The sequence below is a fragment of the Euleptes europaea genome, chromosome 5 (genome assembly GCF_029931775.1).
Source record: "Euleptes europaea isolate rEulEur1 chromosome 5, rEulEur1.hap1, whole genome shotgun sequence".
Classification (NCBI taxonomy): domain Eukaryota; kingdom Metazoa; phylum Chordata; class Lepidosauria; order Squamata; family Sphaerodactylidae; genus Euleptes; species Euleptes europaea.
In genome coordinates, this window is record NC_079316.1 from 88933953 (window position 1) to 88955415 (window position 21463).

At 45.3% G+C, this 21463-nt stretch overlaps 1 protein-coding gene across 1 annotated transcript in view; it reads left to right on the top strand.

The window, feature by feature from the left end:
• Nucleotides 1-4423: 4423 nt before the first annotated feature.
• The window catches only part of ASCC1 (activating signal cointegrator 1 complex subunit 1), a 98091-nt gene continuing 81051 nt past the window's right edge, over nucleotides 4424-21463 (top strand). The window contains exons 1-3 of the mRNA XM_056850001.1: nucleotides 4424-4535; nucleotides 15609-15708; nucleotides 17592-17689. Of these exons, the coding sequence (XP_056705979.1) occupies nucleotides 4424-4535; nucleotides 15609-15708; nucleotides 17592-17689 (310 nt within the window). The remainder of the gene's footprint in view (nucleotides 4536-15608; nucleotides 15709-17591; nucleotides 17690-21463) is intronic.

Consider the following 21463-nt stretch of genomic DNA (forward strand, 5'->3'; position numbering starts at 1 on the left):
CCTGTGCATAGTGCAGAGCCATCTTGCAGATGTTGGAGGTGCTGAATAAGCATGCCTGAAATAGATACACACACACAGTGTCAGGAGAGCCATAAAGCTGTTCTAGCATTTGGTCGTGAACAGGGCTAGGAAGTGTTCGGTTGGATCCTACCAGTTGTTCCACTGGACAAAGGGAGAAAGAAGGCCTCTTCTAACCACCAAAAAGGGTATGCTGGTGATTGTGGGGGGCCGTGTAGACAAAACCTGTGGGGGATAGGGTCTGCAATAAAGATAGGGCCACTATGGGGCTACTATCAGATACAAATGATTCTGTTACTCTGTCTGTGGCAAAATTTATAGGGGCAATAATAAAATACCAAAAGAATAACACTTAAGTATAAAAGGTAAAGGTCCCCTGTGCAAGCACCAAGTCATTCCTGTCCATGGGGTGACGGTGGTTTGCCAGTGCCTTCCCCAGTCATCTTCCCTTTACCCCCAGCAAGCTGGGTACTCATTTGACCAACCTCGGAAGGATGGAAGGCTGAGTCAGCCTTGAGCCGGCTACCTGAAACCAACTTCCGTTGGGATCGAACTCAGGTCGTGGGCAGAGCTTGGACTGCAGTACTGCAGCTTACCACACTGCACCACAGGGCTCCTAACACTAAGTAAGGCATTTTTTATTCCTTTATTTTCTGCTCAAGGCTATAGCTGTATGAGCAGTGATAGATAGATAGATAGATAGATAGATAGATAGATAGATAGATAGATAGATAGATAGATAGATAGGACAAAGGATGAGATGGCACAGAAAACTTGATAGGATCCAACCCTGTGTATTGGCTCTGTCTGAATCTTTGTTAAATGCTTATACATTCTGTGCATTGATGAGCTCACTATGGTTATTGCCAAGAAGTTCTCCAAGATTCATAAGCTGCCCCCTGTAGGAAGTTTCCTTAATGAAACAATTATTTTCCAGAGGGCCTTGGGGAAGGGGGCTAAATTATCCCCCACAGACTACTTTTATGCCAGGCTTTATTTTCCTAGACTTTTGGTACATTACTGCTGTTTTATTGCCGGGGGTGGGGGGGGTTACTGTTGCTACTTTTTATGGCTTTTAATTAAATTGGATCCAGCCCTAGTATGTCTTTTAAATTGCCATTTGTTTTTATGGTTTTGCTTTTGTGGTTTAATAGGTTTTATTTTTATGTAAATGTTATTGTTTATTTCCCCCCCACACCCCTGTAAATTGTCTTGAATACTTTTTAAAGCCAAGGTGAATGGTATAAAATACATAAATGTATTAATAAGAACAAAAATGTTGCCTTGCTGGACATGAAGGCTAGCATTTTGTTTTCAACAAAGGAGCCAACCGGATTCCTAGACTCTCACATGCAAAGCTGTTTCATACAGAGTTAGACTATTTCAACTAGATTCGAGTAGGGTTGCCAGTCTCCAGGTGGGGCCTGGAGATCTCCTGGAATTACAACTGATCTCCAGACGGCAGAGATCAGTTCCCCTGGAGGAAATGGCTGCTTTAGAGGATGGATTCTATGGCATTATAACCTGCTGAGTTGCCTCCTCTCCCCAAACCCCGCCACCTGCAAGCTCCATCCCCAACTCTTCAGGAATTTCTCATTCTGGAGTTGGCAACCCTAGATTCTAGTCTAGTAGTACCTTAGAGACCAACAGCATTTTCAGGGTGTAAGAAGAAGAAGAGTTGGTTTTTATATACCGACTTTCTCTGCCACTTAAGGAAGAATCAAACTGGCTTACTATCCCCTTCCCTTCCCCTCCCCACAACAGACACTCTGTGAGGTAGGTGGGGCTGAGAGAGTTCTCAGAGAGCTGACTAGCTCAAGGTCACCCAGGTGGCTTCGTGTGTAGGAGTGGGGAAACCAACCTGGTTCACCGGATTAGAGTCCACCAGTCCAAACCACCACTCTTAACCACTACAGCATGCTTTTGAAAGCTTATACCCCGAAAATCTCGTTGGTCTGTAAGGTGTTACTGGATTCAAATCTATTTCAGAAGTGCCATCCTAAGCAGAGGTATGCCCTTCTAAGTCTGTTGAAGTCAGTGGGTACTGTTCACGACTGAACCATTGGTCTGTCTAATTCAGTATATTCTGACTGGCAGTGGATCTCCAGGGTCTCCTAGGCAGAGAAAGCGGGGTATGAAAATGATGGTCTGCTCCTGTAGTTTCTCCTCAGCGTCTAGTGTTCAGAAGTATACTCCCTATGTCCATTATCATGGCTTATGGGCAGTGGTAGGTCTGTCTTCCATGAATTGTTCCAATCCTTTAAAAAAAAGCCATTTAAGTGAGTGGCTGTCATCTCATTTTATAAAAAATGGCAGGTAATTTGCTATTAGTTGCTCCAAGTATGCCAGCTCATTGCCCCAATATATTGTTATATCAGATGTAGGTGCTGTCTCCTGTAAAAACTACCCTGGAAATGCCAGTGTTGTTTCTAGAGTAATGTATCTATTCAAACGTCAGGTTTAAATTTAGTTCTGTTGTCCATAATTCATGGAAAATAAGATTGTGCTGGAGTATGTGTGTTTCCCATCCAAGCTTGACCGCTCAAACAAATAACGTGCTTACAAACTTTCAGTATTGTCATAGTGGGTTTTCTGTTGAGCAGCATCTTCAAGATTGTTATATCAGACTGCCACTCTGCAGTTCCTAGTATAATATGAGACCCTGGAGAGTCAGGGGCAAAAAGGGTTTCCCGGTGCAAAAGGTGTTAGAGAAGCTTCCTAAAGACAGCTCTGCCCCCAGGAGCACCCTGTGAACACCCCCCCCCCCATTGGTGTGGGCTTTCCCTTCCAGGAAATCCCTGCCGGCATGGCTGCACTGGTGCAGTTTTGCAGCTCCCAGTGCTGGTGTGTTTGCTGCTTTATTCCATGATAAGGTGACACCTACACCGTGGCCATTTTCTTTAATTCTGCCTGAGACCCTGAACTGACCCTAGAAGCCTGAACTGACCCTAGAAGCTAAAATGACTAAACTGAGGCTATCGTATTTTGGTCACATTATGAGAAGGTAAAAGTCACTAGAAAAGACAGTCATGCTAGGAAAAGTTGAGGGCAGCAGGAAAAGAGAAAGACCCAACAAGAGATGGATGGACTCAATAAAGGAAGCCACAGCCCTCAGTTTGCAAGACCTGAGCAAGGCTGTCAAAGATAGGACATTTTGGAGGACATTGATTCATAGGGTCGCCATGAATCGGAAGCGACTTGACGGCGCTTAACACACACACACACCTGAGACCCTGGAGAGCCGCTGCTTGTCTGAGTAGACAATACTGACTTTGATGGACCAAGGGTCTGATTCATTATACTGCAGCTTCATGTGTTCAGTATCAGCTACTGCAGTCCATTGCCATACAGTAAGAATATACGCTAACAGTGTGATAACACAGCAAAAAGGAGAGGATTCTTGCATCTTTAATCATTGTGCAGAAGAGGGCATTTTAGAAAGTGCCCAAGCCCTGCATGAAATTTGCACCTGTCAAAAGTCTCTCTCCTACACAGTTTTTAAGACTGTAGGAACTCTGCCTTGTTTGCATCCAGTCACCTCAGTTCAGAATGTGGTTTTTGAACAGTTTCTAATTTCCCTCTTATTTCTTTGTCCTAAACTGTTATGGCTTTATTCCTGAAGGGGAGGGCAAAGCTCCTTAGGAGCTGGCGTGACCCCATGCCGGCGTTGGTGCCACCTTATTACAGAATAAAGTGGCAAACATGCCCCCTCGCAAGCGGCATTGCTGCGCCACCTTTTTTGGGTGGTGCAGCCTTGCTGTTTTCAATGGGGCCATTTTCTTTAATTCTATTTTTTAACATTTAAAATGTCTTTTCGGCGGTGTGGCTGAGCTGCTCCCGGTCACCGCAGATCTACCCCCCTCCTTCGGGAATGTTTTTCAGGCGCTGGTTGTTTTTCTATAGTTTCTATTTTTTTCCCTTTATCCTTTTCCCCTTTAGCCCATGCTTTGAAAATGTAGGTTAGCTAAATGCAACCTCTGTATTCAGACACAGTAAATACCTCTTGATTACCAAACACTGAAGGTGAGCAACAGAGGAGAGTTGTCCTTGCTTTGTGAGCTTTCCAGTTGTCGACTGCTGTCTGGCACATCACTGGCCTAGATAGCTTGGTTTGATTGAGTATAAGCAGTAAATAAAGTGTAACTGAGAGAAGCATAAGTGTGTGTCCTTGCAAAGACCCTCAACGAAATCCTTTACAGGGTTGCTCGAAGGCCACTGACACAAATGGCTTTGTATAAGATTGTACTGATACTGTAGTTGCTGTAACTTGGACCATTCAAGTGCAGCACAGGGGCTGACCCCACCACAGTGTTTTGCAAATAAAAAAGAAACCCTAAAAACGATATGTTCTAATGCAAAATTTATTTTCTTGCAGCAAATAATTACCGTTCAAAGAGAAAGCACAATGGAAGTTATGCGGCCGACCCTAATACGAATCGGAGGACGTATTTACAGGAAAAACCATGTTCGAGAGAAGGCTCACCAAAATGAAGAGGAGGAAGATGAGTTCTGTGCAGGTATAATGCTAATTCTCACTCTATGAATAGCATGATATTTACAGAGTGTGATCAGGGCTCAGCAAGAGGTGGTGAATACTGACTATGGAAATGATTTTATGAGGCTGAACTGGGAACCAGCTTCTTTCTTGTAATGATTTTCAAGGGAATCCTTAACACTGAGACTTGTGTGGCCCCGAGCAGCTCTCTGTGTGGCAGTCAAGGCCCAGAAGATTCAGATACAGGAAGCCTCAGCCCTCAGTTTGCAAGACCTGAGCAAAGCTGTTAATGTTAGGACATTTTGGAGGTCGTTAATTTATAGGGTCACCGTACGTTGGAAGCAACTTGATGGCACTTAACACACATACACAAGCGGGCTGTCAGTATTCTCCACAGGCAGATCCCCTGATCTCAGTTTGATTAGCATTGTTTTGAGAATGAATGTATAGAGATTATAGAACTGTAGAAGGAATGTGCAAGTGTAATGAGATGAATCAAGCGTATGATTTATTAGGTAAGGTACTGTAGCCCAATGATAGTCAATGGGCTTTGCACATAAGATGTTTTTTAATTTTTTAATAATTTTTTTAATAGGCATACCTTGAATATATTGCAGGTTTGGTTCCAGACCATCACGATAAAGCAAGTCACACAAATGTTTTGGTCTCCCAGTGCATATACAAGTTATGTTTACACTATACTGTAGTCTATTAAGTGTGCAATAGCATTATTTAAAAATGTACATACCTTAACTAAAAAATACTTTATTGCTAAAAAATGCTAACCATCATCTAAGCCTTCAGCGAGTCGTAATCTTTTTGCTGTTGGAGGGTCTTGCCTCAATGTTGATGGCTGTTGACTGTAAAAAACACAATATGTGCAAGGGCTATAAAACGAGGTATGCCTGTAGTTCATTAATTGTTAACTACTTTTATGGTGTTTTTATGTTTTATTCTGTAGGTTAGCAGTTCTCTGCTCAGTTGGCACAGATACTGTCTAAATCAATAAATAAATGTTAATGGGATGGGTAAGGAATTCAGGTTATGTAATGTTTAGACTAATAAAGCTTATGTATGATAATTTACTCCCTGATCTGGATGGCCCAGGCTAGCCTGATCTCATCAGATCTCAGAAGCTAAGCAGGGTCAGCCCGGGTTAGTATTTGGATGGGAGACCACCAAGGAATACCAGGGTTGCTGTGCAGAGGAAGGCACTGGCAAACCACCTCTGTTAGTCTCTTGCCTTGAAAATCCCAAAAAAGGGGTCGCCATGAGTCGGCTGCGACTTGACAGCACTTTACACACACACTTGATAATTTACAAAGAAGCCAATGTAGCTGGTGAGACTTTCAAAAGCCTCATCCACTGGCCAGGCAAAGGGGAAGAACCCAGAGGTGTTCATGACGGTCATGGTACCTTCAAAGATGGTACCATTTAGCCCATTGGCTAAATACCTTATGTTTACACCTTGGGGAAACAGGGTCTCCACCCTCCTGTGTTACTTTTTCCTCCTCCAGCAACAGCTATTAAGGAATCACCGCTGGAGTAAAGGGTTCACCTTTGTCAACATGGCCTTGGTCCTTATCAATTATTTGGAGCCGTTTAGTTCCAAAGAGCATCTCATTCTTTCAGGCAAGCCGGTGTAGTCAGAACTGGACCAGATGGATATTGATGTGACTCAATATAAGAGAATCCATGTCTTTTTATTTCGTCTTATTTAAACAGAGTATAGAACACTCTACTTTTTGTAAATGGTGATAATTTGTTGCCTTTGACTGTTAAACCAGCAAGCCAGCTTGCTTTTTTGGAAAATGTATGCAGTCTTATAAGAAAAACAGTTCTTACCATTGACATCACAGTCTTAACTCATAGGACGCAGCGAAATTCAAAAGGCAGTTGAAAAATAACAACTTTAGTCAGTTATATAGAATAGCTAAATACTTAGCATTTGATTGTGGAGATGATGTTTCGGACTGTATTATCAGGTGGATAAAATTTGCTTGTGTGCAGGTTTGATTCCCTTCCAAGAGATGAATGGTGGTTAATTATAAGTGGATTGCTTTTACAAGCAACTTGGACCTGCTGTTAGAAATGCAGATGCAACTGTCTCATGTCGGCAATAGGACTGAATTTGAATTTTCATGCTTTTTTAGAAGAAGCACATAATTTTCTTCAAAAGAGCAGCACTCCCCTAAGAAAATCTTTTCCTGTGAAACTGGGATCCCTCTCCTTCTCTTTAGATACATCATGCTGGGCTCAGATCAGAATATCTTTGCTGATTGCCTCTTCTAAGATGGCTACAGCCACTTGAAGGGATGTGATCATAAGAACATAAGAAAAGCCATGCTGGATCAGACCAAGGACCATCATGTCCAGCAGTCTGTTCACACAGTGGCCAACCAGGTGCCTCTAGGAAGCCCACAAATAAGATGACTGCAGCAGCATTGTCCTGCCTGTGTTCCAAAGCACCTAATATAATAGGCATGCTCCTCTGATCCTGGGGAGAATAGGTATGCATCATGACTAGTATCCATTATGACTAGCAGCCATGGATAGCCCTCTCCTTCATGAACATGTCCACTCCCCTCTTAAAGCCTTCCAAGTTGGCAGCCATCTCCACATCCTGGGGCAGGGAGTTCCACAATTTAACTATGTGTTGTGTGAAGAAATACTTCCTTTTATCTGTTTTGAATCTCTCACCCTCCAGATTCAGCAGATGACCCGGTGTTCTAGTATTATGAGAGAGGGAGAAAAGCTTCTCCCTGTCCTCCTCTCCATACCATGCATAATTTCAAAGATCTCTATCATGTCTCCCCTTAACTGCCTTCTTTTCCAGCTAAACAGCCCTAAGCATTTTAAACACTGATCGCAGTGCTTTGTGGTGCTCAGTTTCCTCCATAAATCAGTGGTTCCCAAAGTGGCAAGTACCACCCCCTGGGGGGGTGGGATTACCTAGGGGGGGCACTAAGAGGCAAGGAGGCAGCAGGGGGGCCTAGAGGTGGGCCCGTTCAACTGTGTTGTTGGATAGGGTAGGGGGCGTTGGGGTTGGGTTTGTGGAACCAAGGGCAGCAGGTCTTGGGCATACCTGGAATCAAGCCTTGGAATCTGTAATCTGCTTAGCTGTGATTGCGCCAGAGGAATATAATACCTAGGAAGCCAACCATTGTCAGCAGGCCCTCTCAGAGGTACAGAGAGGACTGGGCCACTTCATCTTTTGAGGCTAGATGCTGGAGGACAGGGACAGTCGCACCAACACTCAGTGTCACTTCCAGTGCAAAACCGGAAGTTGCGCCCTCGAATCAGGTGGCGCTCTATGGTTTGCACAAAACTCTGTGGTTAAAATCACAGGATTTTGGGTGAATCTGAGAGTGTTGCCCCAACATGATAATAGAATCATAGAGTTGGAAGGCACCACCAGGGTCATCTATTCCAACCCATTCACAATGCAGGAAATTCACAACTACCTTCCCCCCTCACACCCCCAGTGACTCCTACCTCATGCCTAGAAGATGGCCAAGATGCCCTCCTTCTCATGATCTGCCTAAGGTCATAGAGTCAGCATTGCTGACAGATGGCCATCTAGCCTGTTTAAAAACCTCCAGGGAAGGTTTTTAAGCAGAGGCTAGATGGGCATCTGTCAGCAATGATGAAAAAAGATCACATGTTGGCGTAACACCAGCAAGCCCTCTCCCCCGATTTTGCTGCCACCAGCCTGTCAAGTGGCAGCAGGGAACACAGGTTGATACCAGGAGGTCTCTCACTATAGCAGTAGTGGGAGACCTGGACCCCTGCTTGAGGCTCCTGAGGCCAATATGGACATGCATATTGTAAAACTTAACGAGTTGTGAAACTTATCAAGTGCCCCAAATTAACAAGTGTCTAAATTTGAGTCTTCCCTTTGAACTTGAGGACCAGGCCAAATGGCCCTCTTGACTCCCCCTCTGATTGGCCCTGATTGTCAACTTTCAGTTGTCATTTTTTTTTAAAAAAAAGACCAAATTTCTAGTCCTTGTGCTTGCAGAGAAAAAAATATATTGGGTATTAGCTAAAAAAGGAGAAACATAGTTATCTGGGGAAATTTTTTCACTAAGTACACTATCAGCAACACGACATGGATCAAAGTACAAATCTCTTTGCCCTTACATGTCCTCTTAATCTCTACATCCCAAACATTTTCTTACAAAATTCTAAGAGCACCACGGAACTAATGGGCCATAACATGCAAATCAGACATATTTATCCACACATATCCTAGTTACAAAGTAGGGGTGTTACTAGATGTAATTTTTAAAATTATAAATCTGGATTAATCGGATTTTTAAAAAAATTATAGGGTACTTGATGTCTTGCCCACACAACATAGGTCAGAGGATCTGCTGGATGAATTTGTGACTGTAGTAAGAGTGGATGGGGGCTAAGAAACAAAATGTATCTCAAAAGAAGGCAGTGCCAGAGGTGAGAGGACTTAAAGTGCTGCACTGGACTTAAAGCGTCGCACATTCTGGATGGGTTTGCACTCTTTTTGAAGGAACAGGTCCATAGTTTGGGGGTTGCTCTTGGACCCAGGCCTGTTTCTGGATAAGCAGGTGGCAGCTGTGGCCAGGAGTGCCTTTTGCCATTTTCAGCTTGGTTAGCCAGCGGTAGCTTTTCCTGGGCAGAACAGACCTGGCCACTGTGGTGTATGACCTGGTTACACCTAGATTAGATTACTGCAGTGCACTCTACATGGGACTGCCCTTGAAAAGTGTTTGGACACTTCAGTTGGTGCAGAACGCTGCAGCCAGGATGTCGACTGGAGTGGGTCGTAGGGATCATATCACTCCTTAAGTCTTGGCCCATCTACACTGGCTCTCAGTCTGTTTCCAGGCACAACTCAAGGTGCTGGTGTTGACCTTTAAAGCCCTATATGTCTTGCGACCAGCATACCTGAAGAACCACCTGCTCCCTTACAAACATACCCAACCACTACGGTCGTCTTCTGAGGCCCTGCTTCGGGTGCCCCACCCTCTGAGGTTAGGCAGGTGGCAACCTGGAAGAGGACTTTCTTAGTTGTGGCGCCCAAACTCTGGAGCTCTGTCCCAAAGGGAGACTCATCTGCCCTCTTCTGTTGCCGTCTTCTGCCAGCAGGTGGAGACATTTTTGTTTCATTTGCTGTTCCCTCAGAGATGCCTCCATCCTGCCCTGTTTTAATTGACGTTTTTATGTTTTTATATGTTTATTTTAGCTTTGGTTTCAGTTGCTTTAGTGAAGTGCTTTTGTTTTAATGGTTTTATGCTTGTTTTTAATCTGTTACTTGCCTTGGTGACTCTGATGAGGGCAGAAAGGCAGGGTATAAGTTTTGTAAGTGAATACATCAGTAGGCCATGAAAAGACTGAAAGCTTTATTTCTAATTGCCATGTTCATTTCTGATTGGCATGTGAAATGTAATACTTTTATTTTCTGAATTCGGTGCCATTTTTTTAAATAAAATGCATTTATGCATAGGCTTAAGTGCATAATTTTAGACATGGGAGTTGATTGGAATTAGTCATAGTAGCTACTGCAACTGGGTGGAGTTAAAGCGTCATCATTTATTACATTTTCATTTTGTACTCTGCGAAATTTGTTTTGTACTGTGCTTGTCTATGAAAAAGCTGTAAATTAGTTCTGGGTCACTATAAATCTAGAAGAAAAGAATATGTTCGGCAATCAGCATGTTTCATTTTGACATGCAAAGGATGATTGAGGATGACGCAGCATTGCTGGAAGCCTATGGCACTGCTGGGAATGGCTAGACTTGAGCTTGTGTGTTCCAGCTTCTGGAGGGATTCTAGGACAGTATTTTATGCTGTGGATTTCCTAGGGAGATTTGCATGTGGAAATACCACTATATAGGGTGTGCATGTGTGAAAGGCAGAAAGAGACTCTTTGTGCACACATTCACACTTCTGCATGTATACTTTGATTTGCGGACACTTCGTTTGCAATCCTAAGAATGTTTTCTTCGGAGTAAGTACCACTGTATAAAATAGGACTTACTTTGGATAGACCTGCTTAAGATTACTTTCTTCTTTTCATATGAGGCTATGGATGATAATTCATCTTTTTCAGACTGCACAGGACACCTCTAACAGTGTTGCTGTTTATAGGTTTGGTTTATAGGGGGAACATATGTACAACTGCTGTACATTTGCTGACTGGGATTCAAATATTTTCTTTCAAGTATCTCCATTTTTGTGGTTGTCTTTGTCCAGCAGTCAAATCCTTCCCTTATAATTGTCCTGATTTAGCAAGTCCCATTCTGGTGATAACTGATCTCCAACAGTAACCCCCTGAGTCTGATACATAAGGAGTGATTATTATCCAAAGCATCTCCCTTGATACTTCTAGTTCCAAACATCTCAGCAACATGGCACAATCCAACGTATTAAAGGCCGCTGCTGAATGTAATTACAGCAATTGAGAAAGTGGTTGCACAACAACTCCAGGTCTTCCTGGATGACACATCTGCCCTAGAATCCATTCAGCCTGGCTTCAGGCTGGCCTATGGGATGGAGACAGCATTGATGGCTGTAGTTGATAATCTAGGGTGTGATTGTTGTTTGCTATTAGTGGATTTATCAACAGCCTTTGATACGGTGGACCATGTCATCTTGCTGAGACATTTGAAATTACAAGATGGTGTCAAGGGAAATGATTTAGATTGGTATATATAGAGCCAGTGTGGTGTAGCGGTTAAGAGCGGTGGTTTGGAGCGGTGGACTTTAATCTGGAGAACAGGGTTTGATTCCCCACTCCTCCACATGAGCGGCAGACACTAATCTGGTGAACCGGGTTGGTTTCCCCACCTCTCCACTTGAAGTGAGCTGGGTGACCTTGGGCTAGTCACAGATCTCTCAGAACTCTCTCAGCCCCACCTACCTCACAGGGTGTCTGTTGTGGGGAAGGGAAGGTGATTGTAAGCCAGTTTGAGTCTCCCTTAAGTGGTAGAGAAAGTCGGCATATAAAAACCAATTCTTCTTCTTCTTCAAACTTTAAATCATTCCTTGTGGATCAGACTCAGAGGGTTTGTGCTGAAGATCAGTTAGAAAAATGGGACTTGCCCTATGGAGTTCCACAAAGCTTAGATTCATCTCCTATACTATTTAATCTTTATGTAAAGCTCTTGGGAAAGATCATTCATGGATTTGGATGTCTTCAGTATGCTGACCCCAGTGCACTATCTCTTTGTCTAAATCGCCTAATGCTGTTATAGCAGTTCTGAGCCATTGCCTGGCTGCTGGGGTTAAATGGCTAAGAGTGAACAAGTTGAAACTGAATACTGACTAGATGGAGATGATGCTGGTCAGGAAGGCCGAGATCTTAGAGGTGCCTCCCATATTTGATGAGGTTCATCTGGCCCATGTTGACTCAGTTAAGAGTCTTGGGGTTACCCAAGCATTATTGCTGGAGAAAGAAGATAATTCAGTTGCGAAAAATGTTTTCTTCCATCTGCATTTAGCCAAGGGGATGGCTCTGAGCTTTAACTCAACCAACCTGGCCACATGGATTCATGCCACAATAACCTCGAGGCTAGACTATTGTGATATGCTCTACATGAGTCTGCCCTTGAAGACAATTCGGAAAATCCACATGGCACGCAACACTGCCTCTTGACTATTATTGGGAGCTAAGCAGAGCAGGCACATTATTCCTATCCTGCAGTTTCTCCATCGGTTACCCATTAGCTACCTCATTCTCCCTTGTTCAAGGTACCGGTCATCACCTGCAAAGCCCTTCATGGCCTAGGTCCCACATATCTACAGGACCATCTCTTGATGTGCTCATCTGAGCAAAGCCTTCTGAAGGTTCCACCCTGTAAAAGGTACCTGCACTCATGCTTTCTTGTTATGGCTCCCACTTGGTAGAATGGCCTGCCTGAGGAGGTCAGGAAGGCTCCCACCCCACGATCATTTCATAGAATGTTTAAAATGGTGCTTATTCAGGAGGGCCTTTTTATAAAGCGAATAGGGTCATGAGTTAATCTTTGTAAAATTTTGGTCAATTTTCGTTGCTTTGCTCATAGAATGTATTATACTGCTTCACTGTTTCTCTAATTTTGTGACCCTGTTTTATGTACCTTACTGTTTTACTCCATGGTATTATTCTGTTTTTGGTGTACTGTTCTCTAATTTTGAAATCCACTGTTGCTTGCATGTATATGTAGTTTCAGAAGGTAGGCGTGTTGGTCTGCAGTAGAATAGATAGATTTGAGTCCAGCAGCACCTTAGAGACCAACAAGAGTTTTAGGGTATAAGCTTTCGAGAGTCAACACTCCCTTTGTCAGACATGAGTTGCAGATGCACCAAGGTGGAGGCATTCTGCAACTACCCCAATCAGATGCAACAGGGATTGTGAGTACTTTAGTTAACACCTGTCTTTTTGTTTATTTTCCTTAGCATGCCTAGATCCTGTCCTTTGCAATACCGTGAGTTTGTGCCTTGTAGAAATAAAGTTTGTTTAACTTGAGAGAGTCTGCACAAGTCCTTATTCACCTGCCTGGCTCCTTGGCGTGTTCTTGAGCGATACCCCTGGGAGGTTGGCTTCAGGCAACCATAGGAAAAAGAGAGGGGGGCAGGATTTTACCTGAAGTGGTGGCGGCAATCAAAAGGGAACCGGGGGGGGGGGGCGCTAGTCAGTCAATATCAAAACCTTTATTGGCATAAACAACATCTGCAGAGAACATAATTATTCAACTTCACTCGACAGAGTTCACCTGTTCCCGTTTACAGTAACATTCACGAATCCGCATTGCTTTCTGCAAAAACTTGGCCACATGGTCAATTGTGGCCACATCCTGAGTAGACATAAGAAAAGCTACCTTGCTCTCAACCTGGTGCCAGTCCCTACTAGCGAACAACGGGTTGATAAACCTAAAGTGGATTCTCTGATAAAGGGGGCAGTGGAAAAGACCATGCGCAACCGATGCTGTGTGATTCATTGCACAGGGGCATAACCTTGCAATGAGTGGTATTGATTGACATCTCCCCTGTAACACTGATGAGGGTAGCACATTGAATGTTGCTAACATATATGCTCTTCTTTGTTTGGGCTCCGTTAAGTGAGAAAAATGGGTTGCAGAGGCTAGTCTTGCCCTACAACGTGACACAGACCAACAGTCGAAAATGTGGTAAGGCCATGCTTCAGACTGGGTTACTCAAATCACTTTAGACAGCAATCCTAAGCAGGTCTCCTCAGAACACTACTCAGGTCTATTCAATGGGGCTTACTCTCAGGAAAATGCTCTTTGGATTGCACTGTTAGTGTACCATCATTTCTGGCTGTACTTCTATTGGTTAAGATGTGCCTTTGGTCTCTTTGCATAATGTAGATAGTTGCATTTTTCTTGCACTGGACTCTTATATGAAGGGGTCTCAAAGTAAAGCATATTTGAATTGTGGAACTTCCTGCTCCAGGATGTGGCGATGGGTGCCAAATTGGAAGGCTTTAAGAGGGGAGTGGACATGTTCATGGAGGATAGGGCTATCCATGGCTACTAGTCAAAATGAATACTAGTCATGATGCATAACTATTCTCTCTAGTATCAGAGGAGCATACCTTGCTGAGGAACACAGGCAGGATGCTGCTGCAGTTGTCTTGTTTGTGGGCTTCCTGGAGGCTGTGTGAACAGACTGCTGGACTTGATGGGCCTTGGTCTGATCCAGCATGGCTTTTCTTATGTTCTTATGTTCTAAACAGCCAAATTGCTTGTGCAGTCCTTTTACATGCCTGGAAGCTTGAGGCTCATTCTTGTGAATAGTTAAAATCCCATTCAGATCTGTTTTTCTGTGACTTGTACTTTTGGTTCTTTTCTAGCAAATGATTCCCAGATTCTAGCTCTAAGTATAATTTACTTGAGAAATCCCCTCCCCAACTCCATAGCATACTGCAAATAAATTTTAAGTTACTTCTTACTTCATATTAATGAAATCTTGTTCCACCTTAACTAATCTTTCGGTGCTGGTAATGGCATAATACAAATGATCTGTCCAACGCCTGAGATATCGAAAATTATTTTTCTGGTTAGCAGAAAAATAATTGCTGTGTTTTCTTCTTGAGCTGAGATCACCTCATTTTCTAACTTCTTATACCGTATATACTCGCATATAAGCCGAGTTTTTCAGCCCAAAAAAAGGGCTGAAAAAGCCGGCCTTGGCTTATACGCGGGTCAATACAGTAGGGTAGGGGAGGAGGGAGGGGGCAACTTACCGCCATCGCCACCACTGCCGGGCCCATGCGGCTTCCCCTGGCCAGGAGCGCCCTGTGAGGGCCTCCTGCGGCAGCTGCAAGGCCGTGCGGCCGCCGCCACCGGGCACTCCCGGCTCCCCCCGCCCTGGAAGGGCCGGGGGAAGCCTGCTGCAGCCGCTCCAAGGCCGCGCGGCCGCCGCCACCGGGCGCGCCTGGCTCCCCCCGCCCTGGAAGGGCCGGGGGAAGCCTGCTGCGGCCGTCGCCGCTGGGCACGCCCGGCTCCTCCCGCCCTGGAAGCCTCCTGTGGGGGGCCCGCCACCACCGCCTTCGCCGGGAGCCCTGTCAGGTAAGCCTGCGGGGGGGGGAGGGGTTATAAGCCGACCCTCGGCTTATACGAGGGTGCCTAATTTTTCCCCATTTTTGGGGAGAAATTAGGCACCTCGGCTTATACGCGGGTCGGCTTATACATGGGTATATACGGTAGTTACCCACTATTTGAGGCTGAAATCTAAAACCTCCTTCCTCCAGATTTTCAGCATTCAGAGCCTGCATCTGTACCCACTGCTGCATAATGTTTTGCAAATGGGCATTTGCATGAGAGGCAAAAGCCTACATCTATGAGAGAATTAGATTCCTACAGGGCTTTTTAAAAGATGCATCTAAGAGAAGAGGGAAAGCGCTGTGTTGTCGACTGCAACCGCTGCTTTCTAAAGATTCTACATGGGCAAGATTTAAAAGCATTTTGCTTTTCAGAACAGGTAGAAAGGCAATATAAAGAACTCTTGGTGGCCGACAGTAGAACCTGTTGCTTCCCATATTGGAAGAAATAGGCTGGTTGAACTATCAATAAAGAATGTTTCTTATAGTAATTGCCTCCATCTTTTGTAGGCATTAGGGATGGTGCAGATGAACCTTGTGATGCCTTCGTGATCGAAGAGACTGAAAGAGGTTACCGGTGTGCCGTTGATGTTCCCAGCCCACTATACAAGTGAGTCAGCGGGCACATAATCACCTAGTTTAATGTGAAAGTGGGTGGCTTCTGCATTAGATAACAAGTTAACTCATGAAGAAGAAGTTGGTTTTTATATGCCGACTTTCTATACCACTTAAGTAAGAACCAAACCGACTTACAATCACCTTCCCCTCCCCACAACAGACACCCTGTGAGGCAGGTGGGGCTGAGAGAGTGTGACTAGCCCAAGGTCACCCAGCTGGCTGCATGTGGAGGAGTGGGGAAACAAATCCCATTCACCAGATTAGCCTCCGCCGCTCATGTGGAGGAGTGGGGAATCAAACCCGGTTCTTCAGATCAGAGTCCACCGCTCCAAACCACCGCTCTTAACCACTACACCACGCTGGCACAAATTTTTAAAAAAGATACTAGAGGTTAAAAAATGTTTAGAGCCAAGAATTAAAGTATCCTAGAAGACGATTAGAAAAATGTCTCAGTGTTGTTAGAAAGCAACAGGTCCTTTACGTAGCCCATTATATCGCATACTTACGGTTTTCTCCCACTGCACTGAAATTTTCTCCTCCTTATCGCCTTCTCACTGCTCCAATCTACAGCTCCATGTTTTTGTATGTTGTCTTGTACTGGGAGACACAGTAAACACCATGTATTGTGCCTTGGAAGCTTGCTGAGTTACCTTGGGCGAGTTACACACTCTCAGCCTAACCTACCTCACAGGTAGCTGATGATAAAATGGAGGAAAGGAGAACAATGTAAGTTGCTTTCAGTGCAGTCCTCAAGGCGTGTGTGTGAATGGCCTTTGGAGCCGCATGACCCCTGCACTGGCATTAGTGCCACTTGTGCTGGCTAAGTGGGCACTAACAACGGCGCAGGGCAACTTAACGCTGGCTCTGGAAAACAGTGCAGAAGTGCAAGGCTTGGGCATTGGCACTGCCTCCCCGGCAGCTTTTTACTGGCACAAGGGCGTTCCGGGGCATTCCCAGGGGCAGAGCGCTTTCGCCCTGGGAACACCCCCTTTCGCAGGCGTGAACTTGTGCCTGCAAAACTGTGACACCCAATGGAAGAGTTTCATGGGACTTGGGGGAGAAGTAATTTTTAATTCCCCCTGCACCACTGCAAGCCGCTCAGGAGGCGGCACGGCTACACCGTCCCCAGGAACTCCCTAACTATCCCCTCTTCAGGATTGCTCTGTTTAAGTCCCTAGGGAGAAAGGCAGGGCATAAATGAAGTACATAAAATAAAGTTTTAACCAATGGCAGCAGTTCTCTGTCTCTGCATTTGCTTCCTATCATTATTCTGGGATACTCAAAGGGTAAGGGGGGAAAGTCTGGAGTCCCCAGTCTGTATACTAGATTTTGTCAATTGGTTTATGGCAGCTAAAGGTAAAGGTCCCCTGTGCAAGCACCGGGTCATTCCTGACCCATGGGGTGACGTCATAGCCCTACGTTTACTAGGCAGACTTTGTTTTGCGGGGTGGTTTGCCAGTGCCTTCCCCAGTCATCTTCCCTTTACCCCCAGCAAGCTGGGTACTCATTTCACCTACCTCGGAAGGATGGAAGGCTGAGTCAACCTTGAGCCGGCTACCTGAAACTGACTTCCATCGGGATTGAACTCAGGTTGTGAGCAGAGCTTTTGACTGCAGTACTCCAGCTTAACACTCTGCGCCATGGGGCAGCTACAAATGAGCAAATTTGGTCTAAATTAGTTTCCAGAGCTGGAACTTTGCATTGAAGTACTATTACCGGAAATATTTGATGCCACAATTATTAAGAAAATTGTGATTGTATGAGACTGTAGTATTTCAACTAGGCAGGATGTTTACTTCGTGATGTTTGGACTGACTTAAACATTTCCTTGCACTTTAATCTGTGATTCCCCCCCCCTTCTTCATGCTCATATAGGTATATAATAGGAAAGAAAGGAGAAATGAAAAATAAACTAGAAACCGAAACCCGAACCACTATCAGTATTCCTAAACCTGGAGTGGAGGGAGAAATTGGTGAGCTCTACTGTTATAAAAATGAATTTCCTTTTTAACATTTTACACACAGGACTGAGGTTATGGGAAATTAAGAGGTGATAATGGTACTATTCGTAAAGGAAATCTTTTTTTGAATGATTGTCAAATAGGAAGTTAGATATCTGTGCCACCCACTGAATACCATAGGAGGCAGGTGGTGTGATGTCTCCATTGCAGAATGCTGCAGTACTTTCTCTGGCTGTGCTCATTGTATCACTGCTTCTTTCTCTCCCTTCCCCCCATACATACTTGGTTGATTCATTCCCATATTCAACAATCCACCTGCTTTGTCTCTTCTGAATTCTTTCTGTGTCCAGGGAAGATGCTACCCTCTTTTAAAGTCATGAGCTCTTACATCTGCTTTAAAAAAAGGTAAAGGTCCCCTGTGCAAGCACCGGGGGTGGCTTGCCAGTGCCTTCCCCAGTCATCTTCCCTTTACCCCCAGCAAGCTGGGAACTCATTTTACCGACCTCGGAAGGATGGAAGGCTGAGTCAACCTTGAGCTGGCTACCTGAAACCAACTTCTGTTGGGATCGAACTCAGGTCGTGAGCAGAGCTTGGACTGCAGTACTGCAGCTTACCACTCTGCGCCACGGGGCTCCTGCTTACTCCTGTATTATGTGTCTTACCTTCACCTGGCTGCTGCTCCCTGTATATATCTGGAAACTCTGGGACATAGTTATTCTATGCTTGCCTTCCCCTTTCCTACAGCTCCAGGCAATTGCTGCCGTCCTGCATTTTGAGGTATTCCTTCACTTAAATACGGAGAAGGAAGAATGGCTGTACAGTATATTTTCATTAGATGCTTATTTCTTAAGAGAACTGATAAGAGCAGAATCTGAACACATTTGAAATCCATCCAGAGATGAAAAAGTTAAATTTCTTCACATCGACTCCTAGCAGTGCCAAAAAGCATCTGGACAAAGATCCCGTGGAACGTCAGAACTGTCATTCTCTTCTACTTCCTCTTTTGAGAGGGTTGCCATTTTCTGATAAGATTTGCACAGTTGTACAAATCTGGTACCAAGAGCTTGCATGATTAGTTTTTTTAAAGCAGATATGACTGAATACTTGCTGTCCAGTTATGTTCTCCCCCCTTGATCACTGCTATTTAAGTAAATCCAGTTTTCATTTAAAATGTATATATTACCTTTTGATTAAAAAAAATGCACCACAATTTTTATAATAAAAACAACAATGACATTATACAGATAAATCAAAAGAGGCAAAATATAAACTAATACTTAAAACATAAAATCAAAACTACCAAGTATACAGAGAAAATAGAATTAATGTATCGGTTATAGTTTGAGTGATAGGAAGAAGGAAAGACATTAAATATATTCAGTAACCAAGATTATCAGCCAGATAAAGTACAAGTAAATACAAATATGCATCAGGGTAATCAACAGTGCAATCCTAAAACCACTTGCCTGGGGCTAACCCTCATTGAATAAGCCAGAGTGGGATTCTGAGTACCGTATATACTCGCGTATAAGCCAAGTTTTTCAGCCCAAAAAAAGGGCTGAAAAAGCCGGCCTCGGCTTATACGCGGGTCAATACGGTAGGGTAGGGGAGGAGGGAGGGGGCAACTTATCGCCACCGCTGCCGGGCCCATGCGGCTTCCCCTGGCCAGGAGCGCCCTGTGAGGGCCTCCTGCGGCAGCTGCAAGGCCGCGCAGCCGCCGCCACCGGGCGCTCCCGGCTCCCCCTGCCCTGGAAGGGCCGGGGGAAGCCTGCTGCAGCCGCTCCAAGGCCGCGCGGCCGCCGCCACCGGGCGCACCTGGCTCCCCCCGCCCTGGAAGGGCCGGGGGAAGCCTGCTGCGGCCGCTCCAAGGCCGCGCGGTCGCCGCCGCTGGGCGCGCCCGGCTCCCCCCGCCCTGGAAGCCTCCTGTGGGGGGTCCGCCACCACCACCACCGCCTTCGCCGGGAGCTCTGTCAGGTAAGCCTGCGGGGGGGGGGAGGGGTTATAAGCCGACCCTCGGCTTATACGAGGGTGCCTAATTTTTCCCCATTTTTGGGGAGAAATTAGGCACCTCGGCTTATACGCGGGTCGGCTTATACATGGGTATATACGGTAAGTCTGTTTAGGATTCCTTTTTGAATGCATAAACAAGGGGTAGAAAAAGAGTGTTAATAATTGGCATCTCTGTGTGTGTTAAGTGCTGTCAAATCGCTTCTGACTCATGGCGACCCAATTAATCAGTATCCTCCAAAACTTCCTATCATTAACAGCCTTGCTCAGGTCTTGCAAAATGAGGGCTGTGGCTTCCTTTACTAGTAATTAGTTCCCCAGGCTAATAGTCCTGGGGGAATGCAACACCCATGCCAATGTGGCTGCTTCTTCGCAGACTGCAGACCTAGTATCTTCCATGGCAGGATTGGGACTCTCTCAGAGTGTATCCGATCCCACACACCAAGCAGGCCACACACTGGATTTGACCTTTGGCGTGGGGGTGGATGTAGGTCAGATCTCTTTGATAGTGTGCCTTGGTCAGACCACTATGCCCTGAAGACCTGCCTGGGTATGCCGACCCCTTCCTGCACAGGCGGCGAGCTGATTTATGCTTGCCTGCAGAGACTGATGGACCCAATTGGGTTCCAGAACACTGTGGAATCCAATACCTCCTGGTGACTCGTTAGATGTGCTGGTAGAGGACTGGCATAGCCGTATCTCTGAAGCCATCGACGAGATCGCTCCCTGATGCCCTCTTTGCCCCCGTTGCAAACTAGCCCCATTCCAAACAAACTGAGTTCAGGGACCTTTCTCGGGGGATTGAAGGAAGCAGTGGTAAGGCTGCTCTTGTAAAAACCATCTCTGGATCAGAGCTATCCTGCCAACTACCACCCAGTCTTGAATCTTTTGTTTCTTGGTAAGGTAGTTGAGAGAGTGGCAGCCGGAGGGCACATCGGCTGTGGACCCATTCCAGTCTGGTTTCCAGCTTGGCCATGGGACGGAGATGGCATTGGTCACCCTCATAAATGATATCCAGCGACAGCTGGATCGGCGCTGCTGTTATTGCTTGATCTGACGGCAGCTTTCAATACAGTCGATTACAACCTATTGACCCAGCACCTCACTGATACTGGAATACATGGGACAACCCTGCAATAGCTGATCTCATTTCTCCAGGGTCAGGGACAGAGGGCGGCACTAGGGGAGAGGATGTCTCCACATTACCCTTTGGTACGTGGAGTCCCTCAGGGGGCGATCCTGTCCCTGTTGTTATTTAACATCTATATGCACCCCCTTGCCCAGCTAGTCAGGAGTTTCGGGCTGGGTTGTCACCAGTTTGCAGATGACACCCAGCTTTGTCTGTTGATGGGTGGCTGGCCGGACGCCGCCCCAGGTGGATGGGAGGCCACCAAGGAATACCAGGGTTGCTATGCAGAGGCAAGCAATAGCAAATCTTCTCTGAGCATCTCTTGCCTTGACAACTCTATGGGGTCGCCATGTCAGCTGTGACTTGACAGCAAAAAAACAACAAAACAACAACAATACATTAATATTCACAAGCAACAAATCCATCTCATATTTAGAAGCCACATTTTGGTTGAAAAATGCCATTTCTTTCCTTTAATGCCAGCCAGTCAGTGTGTTCAAGGGCATCATATACCTGCCATATCGTTAGTGAAAACCAATTATTAAAGGCATGGGCAACGTACGATCGGGGGATTCAAGCATCAGCTATTTTGCCTTAGTTGCGCTTTAAGAAGTTGAAGCAAGAGAGATCAGCTGGCAGAGTTCACTGTA